The sequence below is a fragment of the Tauraco erythrolophus genome, chromosome 6 (assembly GCF_009769465.1).
Source record: "Tauraco erythrolophus isolate bTauEry1 chromosome 6, bTauEry1.pri, whole genome shotgun sequence".
Taxonomy (NCBI): domain Eukaryota; kingdom Metazoa; phylum Chordata; class Aves; order Musophagiformes; family Musophagidae; genus Tauraco; species Tauraco erythrolophus.
The window spans coordinates 54,581,787-54,597,750 of record NC_141470.1 but is presented as its reverse complement, the minus strand read 5'-3'; the positions used below and the strand labels follow the sequence as shown (position 1 = coordinate 54,597,750).

At 35.4% G+C, this 15,964-nt stretch overlaps 1 protein-coding gene across 3 annotated transcripts in view; it reads left to right on the top strand.

Moving 5' to 3' along the window:
* The window catches only part of TTC7B (tetratricopeptide repeat domain 7B), a 146,797-nt gene that overhangs the window by 97,163 nt on the left and 33,670 nt on the right, over positions 1-15,964 (top strand). The window contains exons 18-21 of one of the 3 annotated variants that reach the window (XM_086612887.1): positions 1,324-1,421; positions 4,933-5,097; positions 6,897-6,947; positions 12,655-12,795. In XM_086612887.1, coding sequence (XP_086469013.1) covers positions 1,324-1,421; positions 4,933-5,097; positions 6,897-6,947; positions 12,655-12,795 — 455 coding nt within the window. The remainder of the gene's footprint in view (positions 1-1,323; positions 1,422-4,932; positions 5,098-6,896; positions 6,948-12,654; positions 12,796-15,964) is intronic. The other 2 variants (XM_086612888.1, XM_086612889.1) reach the window with 2 other exon arrangements.

Sequence of the window (15,964 nt, the reverse complement as noted above, 5' to 3'; positions counted from 1 at the left end):
GTAAGGAAATCAGTCCTGCAATAATGTTAGGGTAATGCAAAATGTAATTTATACCATTTTAGTAACAACTGTACAAAGAAAGGAAGTTGTTTCACTGGGTTTTGAAGTGTGCAACTACAAAGAGTTGCTGAAAGGCTTCTTGCTCTTCTCTCAGTTGAAATTCAGAAGGAGAGGATTTTAAAATTAAGGCAAATGGAAAGATGTACAGAATTCCAGTCTTGCAGTTCAGATTAAAGTATTTCAGGCTTTACTTTAAGCTTTACTTTTCTTTAGTGAAAATCACACAAAAGTTTGCACTCTGCCAAGTTGGGCTAAGAGCCCAATTGCTCTAAAGCTTAATTATTTTTAAGTTTGTGGGGTTATTAGTTATTTTAATTCCCTAATTGATAGTGAATAGTGCTAGACTTAAAATCTTAAAAATGAAACTACTGTATTAACCATATAATGTTAAAGAAGGAGTGCCCATATGTGCTTCCTCGCACTTTTCTGTCAGTGTTTCTCAATATTCACCTCATCTTCAGAAGGAGCCCTTAGTTCTTCAGTCCCTGTTCTTCTGCTGAATCTTTAATAGTAGTTCCAGGAGCAATTAGTCTTCCAGCAAGTATGTCAACAAGAAGCCTGAGGGACAGATGCTGAGTGACAACTGAAGTAGAAATTAAGTGCATTTGTCCACAGGAGCAACCAGTGAAAACCACTGCTACTGCCCAGGCTCCTGAGGTGTTGGAAGTGTTCAAAATATTCCTACTGTGCGCTTAGGATCAAATTCAACATTAGATAGTTAATAGGGGGGTGTGTGTGTATCCTTAAAAAAAAAAAAAAGCCAAGAAAAAACCCCAAAACTCTAGAGATTGAAGTGATGCCTTTTTATGTGAAATGTAGTTATGGCATCTTTATAACATCTTTACCTAAAATTAGAGTCCTGATTTTAGTATTTCTCTTCAGTCTGGGAAAAGTGTGGGTTTTGAAACTTACATCTGCCATCTCAGCTTCCTATGAGAGCTATACCTCATATTATATAAAAGTTTAAGGTACAATAAATCCTTTCTGTAAATCAAACTAGAAACTTGTGTTGTCTTCATGGTTGTGTTAATGATGAAAACAGAATTGCTGAAATAAGTGTGGATTTAGTTTTGCTCAGCTAAATTCTGTTTTAATGCAGCTGGCTTAATGCACTGTGAGTGGTTAGTACTGCTTGGTACTAAATTTGTTCACAGCAAGAACTTTTATAGCAAGAACCTTTGTGGGAGGAGGGCAGCATGCAACTTGTATCTCAGTATATAATTTTATATTTTAATAGCTTACAATTTCTATACTTCATTACAGTGATTCTGGACGTGGGAGCAGCCTGTTAGACAGAGCTATTGCTGATAGACGACAGCTTAATACAATTACGTTACCAGATTTCAGTGATCCTGAAACAGGTAAGAACTGCATTTGAACAATAAAATATGTAAAATGATTGGACCATAGCTAGATTTTGCATTAGGTGGGGTTTTTTTATTTTGCAAAATGAAGTCATATTTTCATTGTAGGTGGAAATAGACATTGTGTGATACAAGATTTTAAAAATTATTTTATTTATGAAGTACTTGCTGACCATGTTCTCTGTAAATTAAAGTATCTGTAGGATGGATTTTGCAGAGCTTAATTGTATTTTCTTATGCAAGGGCTAAAAATCAGTACGCTGAACTAGCCTATTTGCCAAAGTCCTATGCTTTTTTGTCTATTTAATATTTGCACAGATTTTCTTTTTAAAAGGTAAATCAGAAAATTTTTGGAAAACTTTTAATCTCGAAAAACCCAAAGACATCATTTGCTAATTAAATTCATTAAAATGTCTAATATATTATATTTATATTGAAATATAATTACGTGGATGGATTGACTTACTGTAGACATAGCTTTGCCATTATAAGTAAATTTTTTTATTACAAATCATATATACTGTGATATTTTGATATACATATCAAAAACTGTGATGCACAGATGCACTACATAAAAGCTGAGGTTGCTACATGTCAGTATATATTAACAATATGTAATTTGCGTATTTTAATATATCCAGTTATCACAATGCAAATTGATATGCCTTAAAAGTCATATAACTAAAAAGCATGTGAGCCAAACATTCTGTGAAAATCGCAGAAGGAATTACCATGATGATGCTAGTTCCAAAATCCTTTACAGTATGTTGCATGCATTTTAGATATGGAGAGTTTTCTGTTTCCTGGGTTTTTATCTCAAATCTATTGCATGCTTTTCCTGAACCCTTTCAGATGTGAATTTTTACTTCATCACACTTTGACAACAAACGCTTATGGGAAAGTTGCCAGCCTATGAAATAGAATACACTGACCCATAAATTAAGATACATTGAAATGTGTAACGTATGTCTTTGTTAAATATCAGAATTATGCAGTAGAGAAAAATCCAATTTAGACACTTAACTTTTGAAAATTAAAGTTGGATCAAATGTTCACTCAATTTTGAAATCATGTAAGTAAACAAAAAGTGTTCTGTGCTTGCTATAGTGGCAAACAGTTTTGATTATAAAGATCAAGTCACTTGATTTCAAAGAATTGCAATATAATATGGTCTGAACTATGACATAATTTAGCTTACTGCTCCTAATGTGGAATTTTCTGTCGTCTTGTATTTGAATAATTAAAATGTATAAGATATAAGTCTGTATAACTCTAGCTCATTGTTTCATTATAAGGATATAACTAGATTTTAAAGACTTCATGTACATATATAAATAGACAGATAATTTATTTTATGCCTTCAAAAAAGTGCTTGGTGCAGGGGGTGTGCTGTGGGAGGTTTTTTGTGGTTAGCTGTGGGGTTTTGCTTATTTTTCCCCTATGGGGACACGAAGATCTTCATCTACACCTTCGGGGTGTCCTATTTTATATCTGCCACACTTCAAGGCATAATGAATTGATGCTTTTTAAAGACTGCCTATTTTCAATGCTTTTAAGTAAAGATGAGCCCTCCAAAACAGTGAGCTTTTCAGGAAGCTTGCCCCAGATTCAAATCCTGCAGCCAATATCTTGATTGGAAAACAGGATCTATACATATGTCCTGATTTTTCTAGAAGTTCCAATTTGGCTTTTTTTCTGAATCTCAGCTGTGTTGTTAGAGCTTATCTCTACTGTCAAGGAGGACAAGATGGGAAATTAAAAATATAGGATCCCTTTTTGACTATTTTTTTTATAAAAGGTAATTGTGGAGGATGGATTGGAGGGACCTCTTATTTTTTCTGTTGGTTTTTTTTTTTTTCCTTTTTTTGGTGGGGGGCGGAGATTAGGGTTGGTTTTTGGTTTGTTTTTTTTTTAATTGCTAATTTTAGCAGATGAAACCTTGTTAACAATACCAATTCACAAATTCTGGTAAGTACTAGAGCTTGTTACCTACTTATCTATCCAGTATACGTATAAAAAGCTCCATATCCAAGTTTTGTCCAAAATTCTTCAGCCAGAAAATTATATTAAAAAAATTGCAGAAATTAAAGTTTCATGGTACTATAAATTAAAGAAGTCAAGTTTGTCAAAGTGTTTGAGTGAGAAAACTTTAAGCAGACTGTCAAAAACATTGTTCACAAAAGTTAGATGGTTGAAACAATAGATGGTCGAGATATTAGACCTTATAGGCGAAAGAGCTCGTGCAAATTCTGTGGATCCCCAGTTTAGTAAAACGCAGAGGGAATTTGACATTTAAATAAATAAGCAAATATTAAAATAGGAGTATGCAGGGAAAGGTATTGTGGAAAATGCTCTTAGGACAGAAGTGTTTGCTTCCCTCCTCTTATGCTGTATAAGGCTACCATGTGTATGCATTCATGTGTGTGTATGCACATGAAGATTAAAAGTTTCCCCTCTCCTAATTTTGCTTGCCAGTATGATGATGATCTCCTTTGCCTGTCTAGACTGAGTTGGCCAATGTGAGTACTAAGAACGAGAGCTAAAATTCAAATGTGAGTCTTATGTACTTGCAATTTGAACTTTAAAATCTTAAAAAAAAAAAAAAAAAAGAAAAAAAAGAAAAACATCTAACTGTAATGGTTTAAAACATTCTTTTTCTTAGATTAATCAGAAGTTGAAAAAAAAAAAGAGTCTTAAAAACCAGTCTATATAGAGCTCTTACCAATCCCATAATCAGAAATGATTAAATGATTCAAGTTTAAATTTGTGTAACCTTTGAAGTGTAGAGAAGAGCATATTGTGGATTTCCTACAAGCCTAGACTGTCAATTCTAGTGCCCTAATCAATAACTGTGGCAAATGTACTTCAAGTTTGCCTTCTATTTCAACTAGTTTGCCATGAGTGTCATGCACCTGTATTTTTATGTATTGATGAACGAAATAAATATGGAGGGGAAAAAAAAAGTTTTGATGAATCGATCGCTGAAGTAAAATTTCACAAGCAGGCAGGCAGGCATGGTATTCATATCCAAAGATAGATATGCATAGGCAAATCACTTGAGATTCAGTTGGCTGTTTTGGTTAAGGTAAATTGTACTCAATCTTTTTAAAAACAGATTATTTGATTTGTTGTGTATTGGCTGTAGTCCACTGAGTTTATTATAGGAAGAAATAATAGTAGCCGAGTTTTAAACTTTGATCTTTATTTCCCCTTAATATATTTTACAAATTTATGCATTAGAACATAGTGCAAAAATCTTTGATTTTTTTTTCCCCCTAATGTAGTTTAGTATGGAAGGAGAGTACATATGAGTACAGGGTGGTTTTTTTTTTTAATGTTGCTTTCAGAAGAAATTATATTTACTTATGTAGAAGCCATTTCCATCTACTGAATGGTGAAATAAATGCTTTGCATTTTTTGGCATCCATGAGTCCATTAAACCCTGTTGGATCTTTTTTTCTTTCCCACCCCCCCACACCCTCACCATTCTCTTTGTTTCGCTTTTTAGCCTCTGATACTTCCTCATCTTCTCTCTCAAGAACAGAGTCTCCTCTCCAACTGTTTGTATCTTCTCATCTTCCTCATCCTCATCCTAAACCAGATACTTTGTCTGGCCCCATGCAGCCTCTCCATACTGTGACCAAGTTCCTGAGCCCTGTACAACCTTCTCGCTGTAAATTGGCTTTCTATTCCTGATGGGCATGTTAGTTTGTGCTGTATTTTTCTGATAATCTTCATAACTGATAAACCATGTTTAAACAGTTGAAGTTTCAACAGTGTCAGTGAAAGCTAGCCTTCCAGATGCTTTTCATTACATACTGAATGGGTTTTAAGAGCTTCATCAGAACAGACTGTTTTATTGGTCCCAAAAGAGGTTAAGTTACAGATATAGTTAATACTCTGTTCTCATGACTTACAGAAAATTATAACTGTTTAGTAAAAGAGGTCATTGGCCACTTTGCAGTGTTTACTGCTGTAAATTACTTCCATTGCGGGCATCTTTTGCCTAACAAGACTGTCCTTTCCACAGAAATTCCTTCTTATCTGTTCAGATTTTATGACTTCATTTTAGCTAATTGCATCCAAAACCTTCCCTGAAAATTCACATGAAGGAAAAAACTGCCTGAATATCAGTGTGTATTTTTCTGTTGCAGGTAGGGCATATTTGAATGATTCAGAGGTAGTAGAGCAGTGAAAATCAGTATTACTCTCTTTCAAGTCAAGAGCCGTTCTGTTCATTGAAATGATGCCAGTTGAAACATGCTGCAAGATCAGTCCCCATGTTGTTTGAGTGCAAACTGTACAGTAATGCTGCTAGAGTAGTTCAGGTGGCAGGGTAAAATCAACATAGTTTTCCAGCCATTTCTTTTTAACTCCTTTTCGTTTCTGTTAAATTGTCCTTCGCTCACAGCTTTATGCATAGCGGTTTTTGACACTGCGTTTACTGTAATCCAGTCTTAAATTCATTTTTGACACCTAGCCTTTTACTGGCGTCATGTCAAAAATACTAATTCCTGACAAAATGTAGAAAATAAATCTTTGAATATTGGCAAAATTCTCTTGGTGAGAATCTTTGTTTGAATATCAGCAAAATAGCTGATATAAGACTGGAGTTTTGAAAACACTAGCTCATATGTAAATCTGTAACTGGAGATTAAGGAAAATGCTTCCTTTAAACTCCAGGAAATCTGTGTCTACAGTAGTTTAACTAGTTGAAGTCCGACTTTCTTCTTGAAGCATTTAAATAGCTGATTGATTGCTATTACAGGTTTAGGTGTTCTTGAGTTGAACTTGCTCAGATCTGCTCTATGAATGGTACATCCCAGTTAGTATTAAATTACTTATTCTTCGCAGAACTACAAGTTAATAAGAACTCACTCAAGAATGAAGGCAAACTGAAAGAATGCAGAAGCCCAAGCGTGGGTTTTATTACGTAAAGCCCAAATTTTCCATTTCCAAGCTACTGTATCCTCAGGGAAAGGAGCTTCTGCCATACGCATGAGAAGTAGTAGAACCATGAAACTAAAAACAGATATTGGAGTCCTTTGTATAGTGTAAATAATTAAAATTAAAACTCTCCATCTTTGAGTAAGTAGAGGTCTACCTAGATGCTTATAACATGTATAGTTACCAGGGCTGAAAATCTCATGTTCTATATCTTGCTCAGTTCGTGGTTTTTTTTCCCTAGTGAAAGACACAAAGGCACTTTGTATTATTGACTTGACTTCCGATATCTGTTGAACAGGAACATGATTTTAGAGGTGTAGCGAAGATTCTTATGAAAATATTTATTTTAAATAGTAATCCTCTTATTTTATTTTTTTGTCTTTTGAAACCCTGTAAACTTGATTTACAGTTTGAAGATTATCAGAAATCCTCTGGCTTTCTTGGGAGTTCTTGGTTTATATATTTATTGATTTTAAATTTTTTTTTCTCTTTCGGATTTTAATTTGTGGTTTGATCTGTTCAAAGGCAATCCATCAGATGCTTACTTTCATGGTTTTTACTCCCTTTTTTCAGTTTGTAAGTAGTATTCACTGTGCAGTTCTATTCATTTCTTAAGGACTTAAATCACCATTTCCTTTACCATGAAACGTACATGTTTTGTCCGTCAGTAGTGGAATTTTGATAGCATGTAAAGCAAGGCTGATGCTCTTTGCCCATTCAGTCACCCCAAGGGCTATAATCTTACACTATCTGAATGCACTCAACTAACACTTGCATTTAATAATTAAAGAGGCAGTATTCATTTCTAGAGGACTGCAAACAAAGATATATTGGCAAGGTCTTGTGTAACATAATGGCCAGCTGCCACTATGTTGTATTAGAGAAGATTTTATGCTGCTGCTGTTCCTAAGGAGTACGTTGGTCCAGAATGCAACATTGCAACTGCTGTCATGAGTCATAATAAACTACTACTTCCTCTTGTGGTACAAATTTTGCTTCTATAATAAATCTCTGAAGAGTACACTTTAAAGTAATAAAATGATGAAAATAAGCTAATAGCAAATGAATAGTATAGATCAATAAAAATAACTACTGTTTTAACCAGGGTGTGAAATAATGTTCTTTTTCTCTAACCAATTACATTATAAAGCTCTGTGTTTAACCTTGAAGAGTAATTTATGGGAATTTTTTTTTCATTGATTACTTGACTTTTTCATAGATTTTTATGAGCTAGTACAGGAGACCAGTTTGGTGGAGAAGGTAAAAGTAAGAAAATTCATAAACTGGCATATTTGACAGTGATTAAGCACGGAAAATCTTTTTCAGAGAGCTTAGAAGATGCTCTATGAATGATATTATGCATACCTGACTACGAATATCACCGTGCGTAACTTTGTACCAGAAGATAAGCTAGCTTTGTAATTTGTGATTGTGAAAGGTGTCTCAGACACTTAATGAATGTTACAGGAAAAAATGTTATTATCAAATACATCACTTCAGTGATGCGTTAGTCCTGCAGAAGGTACTGCCTCTTTGTGTCATGCTTTTGCTTTTTTAGCACAGAGTTCTTTGTATGTCACACCACTAATGTTCTTACTGCCAGCTTTGTGTGCACGTAAAGTTGAAAGTCATGGGATTTTTCCTCTTTTCTCCTGCACGAGCATTTACTGTTAAAGCATTTTTTTCTTAATGTAAATGTTGAAACATTGAAAACATAATGAATGTAAAACTGTTTAGTAATATTCTCTTTTATGGCATAAAAAGAAATCCTGTTACAGTGTTTTTGTCAGTTGATAAGAACATGTTTCATGAAGGATGACAGTCCATTCTTTTACTCATTTTCAGAAGGAAAATCAGATGTACATAGCAGTGATTTTATTTTTCTCCAAGCCTGCATGCCAGCTAAGTGCTGAGAAAGTCCATGTCTGTCTTAGTTCATGTCCATTAGGCTACATTGTGAAGAATTTACTGGGAAATGACCAAGGGAAACACAGAAGTCATAACATGCTTATTTACACAGGATGACTTATAAATCGTATTTAAAAGATGGATTTCATGTAGACTGTCCTGTAATATTTATCTTAAGAAAAGCCTGAAGAGAATAAATTGAGCACTTTGTTGTTCACAGAAGTTGAACTGTAGGTGTGACTTAGAAAAGAAAGGTTTCTGTGAGATGACTTAACTTCTTGGTTAAATTGTATTTGTGCAAGGCTGTTGACAGGTTTTCTATTTGAGATTGAATTGAAACATTGATATAACCATGATTGTTCCAGATACTATGTTAGTACGGTGAGTAGAAACTCTGTAAATTACATTCTGGACAAATGTCATTATTGGAAACTCGAGTGGGAGGTTATACCTTTTTGGTTTAGAAATATTTTGTCATGATTAAGACCTTCTGTCACACTTTGCAGTGTGCAATGTGATTGTGATTCCGGATGTTAATCAATAAGTAACTTAAGTAGTGAATTCTAGATCTTGCAAAGACAGTCCCTGTTTTGCACTTGGCCTTTCTTGTATAAACAAGCTTCAGAACAAAACTAAACAAATGAAAGTGAGTAGCCAGGATGCGTTTTGATGATATATTACTTTTCCAGACCTCATGCTTTTATATTTCAAAATAAATACTCTTTGCTACTTGTGATATTTCGAGGGAATTGTCTCTTGATTCTTAAGTGTCACGCTATAACAGCAGGTCTAGAAGTTACCTGGGAAGAGCAAGGATATTTGTGTGTGGGAAAGATATGGTAAAATTTTAAACCAGAAATTACTGCTACTCTATGTGAACGTTTGAAGAAAGCTGCAACTGAATGAATTGTAATACTGAATGCGAGGGTATTTTTGTGTTTGGCCGAGGGTACCAAATATAGACCAAAGAAAGAAGAATACAGATAAGGCTGGGAAGAGAGAGTAGAGCTTATGACAAAACCAACAGGGAGCCACCCAGTGAGTAACTGGCCACATAGGATCTGTGAGGCCTCGAGCAGATGGATCTGTGAGGCCTCGAGCAGGCTTTAAGATCCACTCTTTGTCCTCAGTTTCTCACAAACCATGATGTATCTTTACCAGTTGTAGTTGAAATTACTGTACACTTTACAATTGTAGTGTGGCTATAAAGATCTGAATCTAGGGGACCCTCTGGGTTAAAACAAGGAACAAATAGTTCAGATAAGTTAGTTCGAATAAGAAAAGGGTTGACTAAAGTTTGGAGGAAGGTTAGAAAAAGCTTTTTGATACACAGGATGTTTAAATGATCTTGTTGTCTGCAAAATGGGAGCTTATTAATTGTACTTCAATAGAAGGAGCCAGAAATGAGTCAGATGACAGCCAATTGTGGCAATGCTAAAGCAGCATTTAGAGATTTATGGGTTAGAGCTGTACCTGAAAGTTGCCTGATTAGGCAGTGTCAAAAGACTACTGTTGTGGTTTTTGTTTTGGTTTTGTTGGGGGTTTTTTTTGGTTGGTTGGTTTTGGGTTTTTGTTGTTGTTTTTTTTTAAAAAAAAAGAAAAAGAAAAGAAATAATAGAAAAGATCTAAAAGTGTGGTAAAGGATACAGTGGCTGTGCTGATTAGATATGGAAGGCTATGCTAGAGGTCATCCCTCCTCCTTTTGGAAACTATATAGCCCTGAGCTTGATAGCTCTTTCAATAGCCACTGCAAGGAGGGCTTTTAAAGAAACAAAACCAAACAAATAAAGCCCAATCAATGCTCATGTGCTGTTTTGCAGTATCATTAAGTTCTCTACATTTTAAATAAGAATGAAGCATGAAGGGATTTCAAAGGCTGGGATTTCCAAACAGCCCTGCAGAAGATAACAAGAAGTTTCTTTGTATGCTGCTTAACATTGGTCTTAAAACTTAAACCGCAAGAATCTGCTTATTTGAGATGTCATTTAGAGGCAGCTTATATTTAGTTGATTATGTTGAATAATTGCCAATCTGAGTTTCTAAAACAGTTAAGTTACTTGGTCCACATTGAGTTTTAGATTGTTAATATTCATAATTAATTTAGAATACTTTTTATGTCACTTGTATTAATTTAGTGCGAGATAGGAGGTAACAATTTTCTAGTAGTTTGATTGAAGTAAGGACACTTGAAGACTATTACTTTGCATATGTGTGTGTTTTCTTCGGAGAACTAACTGCTGCAATGTGTTGAGAGACCTTTTTCCTAAACAGGAAATAGAAGGAATTTGGATAATGGCACTTTGAAAAAAATTTCTAGAAATAATTTCTTTTTTAAGTTTTCTCTTTTTTCTAACACTCAGAATAAAGCTCCAGATAGGAGTTAATTACCCTAGGAAGCACTCACTATCTTCTCCATTTTAACTTTTAATATAGGTGGCACTGCAACTCATAAGAATTTTATCACAGTGTAGTTCTTTTTTTATCAAGAAATTGATGTACAAAAAGTTTTAATAATATATTACCATATGGTTGAGTACTAGAGGCTTAAAATCTAGCAGCATGCTTTCTATACGAAATTACTTGTGGCCTGGCTAGCAGCCAGAGTCCTTGCTTTAAATAACAGAAAGTATGGGCCCTTCTTAATACTAAATTGAATACTTGCTTTTCAGAGGAAGGGACTAGATAATATCCTTAGTGTCAGTGAATCACACCTTTTCTTTGCAAATTCTTCTGGAGAGATGAGGAGGCTCTTTCACTCTTAGTCCCTGGAAGGCTGACAAGTGACAGGCTGCAGTGAGGTGCGTGTACAGAAACGGATGTCAAACAAGAAAAGGATTACTGGTGACTAGTGCTTATTTATGGTACCTTTGCTGGTATTTTTCATGGAATACACTCCACATGCTTCTTGCTTAGATTTCCCTTTTATATTTCTTCAGAAGCTAAGCCTTAAAGATAAGACACACAGACTTTAGCGAATGTTTAACTCTGCAGGCTGGAGTTTGAGTTGTTTCATCAGCCAGTAAAGGAAAGCAAACTCCATGGCCTGTTTCAGATCTTCAGGGCAATTCCTTGTTCATAATGACATATGAAATACTAATTATGTCCTGTACTGCTTTTCCCTTGTTTCTGTCAGTTAAGGGAAACGTGATGCACACTTTCAGGCAAACTTCTTCCCACTGATCTGTGTACTAGGAATTTCTTCTGCTTTTCTGGTTTGCTGATTTATCTTGTCACACTTAAGAATGTATGTTTTCTGTGGCAAACCTCTTCTTGTTACAATTCTTAGAAAACCTGTAATATTGAGAGCGAAGGTTTCTTTTATTTCTTAACTGCTAGTGATGAGAATGAGCTTGTGGGGTGAAGTTCAACCTGTAGAGGATTCCATTCTTTGGTATTGAATGGTACCTGCCATTGTTGACCATTACAGATATGCCGATAGGCTTAGAAGATATTTCACTATCATTAGTTATTAGTCAGACCTAGTCAGTCGGAGATTTTGTACTTTGTAGTTATAAACCAGCTAGAGATACGCTGAAGCTTAGATGACAAGAAGTAGTGTAGCTTAAAATATTCACGGTCTTGATATGAAAAAAAATACATCGTGACTAAATACTCTGTCAGTAACTGGCTATCCAAAGTACAGTTGCCATTAGAAATTCTCTAATCATAGAACCTTTTTTATTTTTTTTTTTAATTTTTTTTTGAAAAGGGTAGTATTTGCCAATGAGATTCTAATCTCACTTGTAAATGCTTCATTTTGGGAGAAGTATCCTTTACATAGTATACCTTAGGAATGTTCTTTATGCAAGGGACTTTTTGTCATAAGGTGTTTTAACTCAGCATTCTTGATTAGCTAAGGTTTACATTCAGTGCAGTTTAATTGTGTATTTGTGATCAGGTGTGTTGTGATCATCTTGTATATTTTAGTTCTTTTTTGTACTGTTATTAGTCTCAAAATAGTCCTCTAATTGCACTCTGTGGAAAGACATAGCAATTACTAACATCAAAGTGCATGCAGTACCTGAAGATTACAGTGTACGATACCATCACAAATATGGTTTTGGAGCCTACGTTGCCAGAAAAGACGTGTCGAGTTTAATAGAAAGTATTCATAATAGCAACCCAAAAATTGTCAGGTATGGTTACCAATGTTCAGTCTGTTTTTTATATGGTCTTTCAGACCAGTATTAAAGCTTTCATAACAAGGAAAATTAACCTGACAGTTCAAAAAACTTCTCCAAAATGGTACATGTAAATTAAATCTTGAGTTTGAGATAAAACCTTTTATGAAAAGGGTTACGATTAAATGTTTCATGCGACGTGTATGGCCTTCATTCTTTCTATGATGGTGATTTTTGTTTTATTACTTCTACAGGTTCAGTCCATGCTACATCAATAGCAGCTTCCAGGGTGGAGCAAGCACTGTCTGAGGTTGCTTCATCTCTGCAAAGCAGTGCCCCTAAACAAGGTCCCCTGCATCCTTGGATGACTCTGGCTCAAATATGGCTTCACGCAGGTACTACAAAAGTAAAATTCTTTCTTGTTCTTTCCCCTCCCTTTTCTTGCTAGCCTAAGGACTTGCAAAAATCTGTTGGTTTCATTCAAAATCTGTTATCGCTTATCAGATCAAACTTCTTCCAGATGTGTGTGGCACTGAAGCAAGTAAAAGAAATAAAAGCACATTAAGTTGCTTGGTGTGGAGATCATTTATGTAAGATAAAGGAGTAGCTTTATATGCAGCCATTATCAGTGGAGTCATATCTTCTGTAGAACGAAGGTAACACACTCTCCTTATCCGTGAAGAATTTAGATTCTGAAGTACTTTGAGTATCTTAGTATTTGGAAATTTAGATGCCTTAATTCCATTGGCTGGAAGATGATTTTGTAAGATTATTAATAGAGTTCCTGCGACTAGAAAATCTTTATCATTGAAAATAACTAACTGCATATGTGGAAAAAAAAGGATTCACAACATTATTCAGACTTGCCATACACATTGGTGGTCGGCTGCTGCAATCTGCTGCACAGTCCACTTTCTACTCTTAAATATCGGTCTCAGCAAGTGTGGTCTGTAGGGCCATAGTCTGGATTCCCAGCAGGGGGAGCATGGATAGGAAGTAGGAGAGAGTTGGGTTGGAGAATGAACTAAAGTGCTAAAGATGCAGGGGAAGGACACACCAAAACATGAAGAGTGCTTTGACTCTTTGTGTATGGGGAACAATGAAAGAAAAAAACAAGAGATGAGAGGTTCTGTCTGCCTTCAGAGAAGGTACCGCAGCCTCAAGTCTACTTCTTCTCCACTTTAGAATGATCCTTTTCTTGATACTTCATGCTGGTGATCTGTGCTGTATTTCAGAGTGTTTAGGTATACTGCTGTTCAGCTACTTGTCCTGCTACAGTAAATGCCCTGAGCCTTGAGAAAGATTTTATTTATTTATTTATTTATTTATTTAATCATTTATTTACTGTAGGAACATTTAGAACAAAGTTTTCTCCCAGAAGCACAATACAAAGCAGGTATTCTGGAATGTATCTTCATCAGTATATATGGGTTACTTGCATAGAAGACAGTGATAAAATTACTTAACGCCTTACAGCACGTTCTTTAAATAAAAGTGAAGATTTACCATTGGGAAATTGCTTCCGTTTTGAGATTCATGCCACATTTAACTTTTTGACTCCCTGTATGATTTTGCAGTGTTTTACTTCTTAGTGGAAGGGGAAAAAAAATCTTTAACAAGCTTTAAATCTTAAAATACAAAAATTGTGAATTATTCTTCCTGTTAGATTATAAACACATGGAAAATTTGTGTAAATAAGTTCTAATACATGCAAAACTGAGTGGAATATATTTACCCAAACTAATACAGACGATATGAAAAAGAGAGAAAATGTTTGTTCTTATGGATATACAGCATCATTCCAGCTCTCATTAGTATAAATGAGCATGGCATTCAGTCCGAAAGTTGATTTTGCACACAGTAACTAGCTTTTAATTTTTCATCTTGTGTTTATTAATGGACTATTTTAGCCTTTCATTTCAGCGTAAAGGTGGAAAAACAGGCTTATTTTGAATGTGAAACAAAATGACTTTTGCAATTAGTACGCTCTCCAGTAACTCACTGTTAAAAACCAGACCTGTCCTAAATAGTTAATGGTCCTTTGAGAAATGTGTCAAGACTGAACTCAATATTGCTATGCAGTTTGATTGGCAAATAGATTGATTTCTGAATAAAATGCAAGAGAAAGCGTTGGAAGGCTTTGAGCCAGAAGGCATTCTTGGCGTTCTCTAGGTGGAGACATTGAGAAGAAAGAGCACATCAGACTTGGCACCTGGTATCTCTTGCAACTGCTGCTTCTCTCTGAGATTTTCCTCCGGAGTCTGCTGGCACTACAGACAGCTTGTCAGTTTTCCACAACTGATTTATTTGAATTTGCCATGTTGGTTTTTTAACATTTTAATTCATTTTGAAGTCATTATCTCAGAATGAACTGCTCTCCTTCAGTTTCAGAAATTTCTTGAATGAACTTTCATGTTTAGCACTTCACCACAAGCTCAACTTTCTATTCATTCTTTCATAGTTTTCCAAAAAGCCTGCAGTATGTTCTGTTGGGGTCGCATAACTTCTGGTAGAGCAAATAAGGTATTTTTAAAAGAACTCTGTAATAATAAGGAATTATATTGTTTAAATTTAATACTGTTAGGAAGATCTGTTAATAACTGTCAAGTTTCTCTGCTGCATTTAGTAAGCAGGACAGCAAGATTTAGTATCTCTTAAGTAACATAAGACATTTATAAGCGATATTGCAGCCTCTGCTGGCTGGTGTTAAAAGCCATTGCTACCATACATACTCGTTTCCCCTCAAGGAATACAGAATTTCAACTGCAGGATGTTAAATTAGCCAATCTCCGCTTATTTTTCACTATAGAATTATTGTGATAGCAGATAATCATCTACTTAAGTAATTTTTAGTTTCTGCCTATTATTTGCTAATAATTATAGCTTTGACTTAGTACCTTTTACAGTCTGTGTAAATTCTATTTTTCCTAATTGTCTTTTTTCAAAGCAACTTGGGAGTGTGTATTTAAAACTGTTTCAAGTCTGACGATGCTGGAGAAGATCCGAGGGCTGGAACACCTCTGCTATGAAGACAGGCTGAGAGAGTTGAGGCTGTTCAGCCTGGAGAAGAGAAGGCTCTGGGGTGATCTTATAGCAGCTTTCCAGTACCTCAAGGGGGCCTACAGGAAAGCTGGAGAGGGACTTTTTACAAGGGCATGTGGTGATAGGACAAGGGGCAATGGCTTTAAACTGAAAGAGGGCAGATTTAGGTTAGATATAAGGAAGAAATTTTTCACTCAGATGGTGGTGAGGCACTGGAACAGGTTGCCCAGAGGAGTTGTAGATGCCCCATCCCTGGAAGTGTTCACGGCCAGGTTGGATGAGGCCTCCACACACTACCTGGTGTAGTGGAGGTTGTCCCTGCCCATGGCAGGGGGGTTGGAACTAGATGATCTTTCAGGTCGCTTCCAGCTCTAACCATTCTATGATTCTATGATAAGAGACAATAAAACCAGGAGAGCTCAAATGGTTAGCATTTAACTATGTAATGTATTTTTTGCTCAGTAAAGCCTTGTTTCTCACGTAGTGGTATTGAAAAACACTCAAGAATAAAGTACTCAAAGC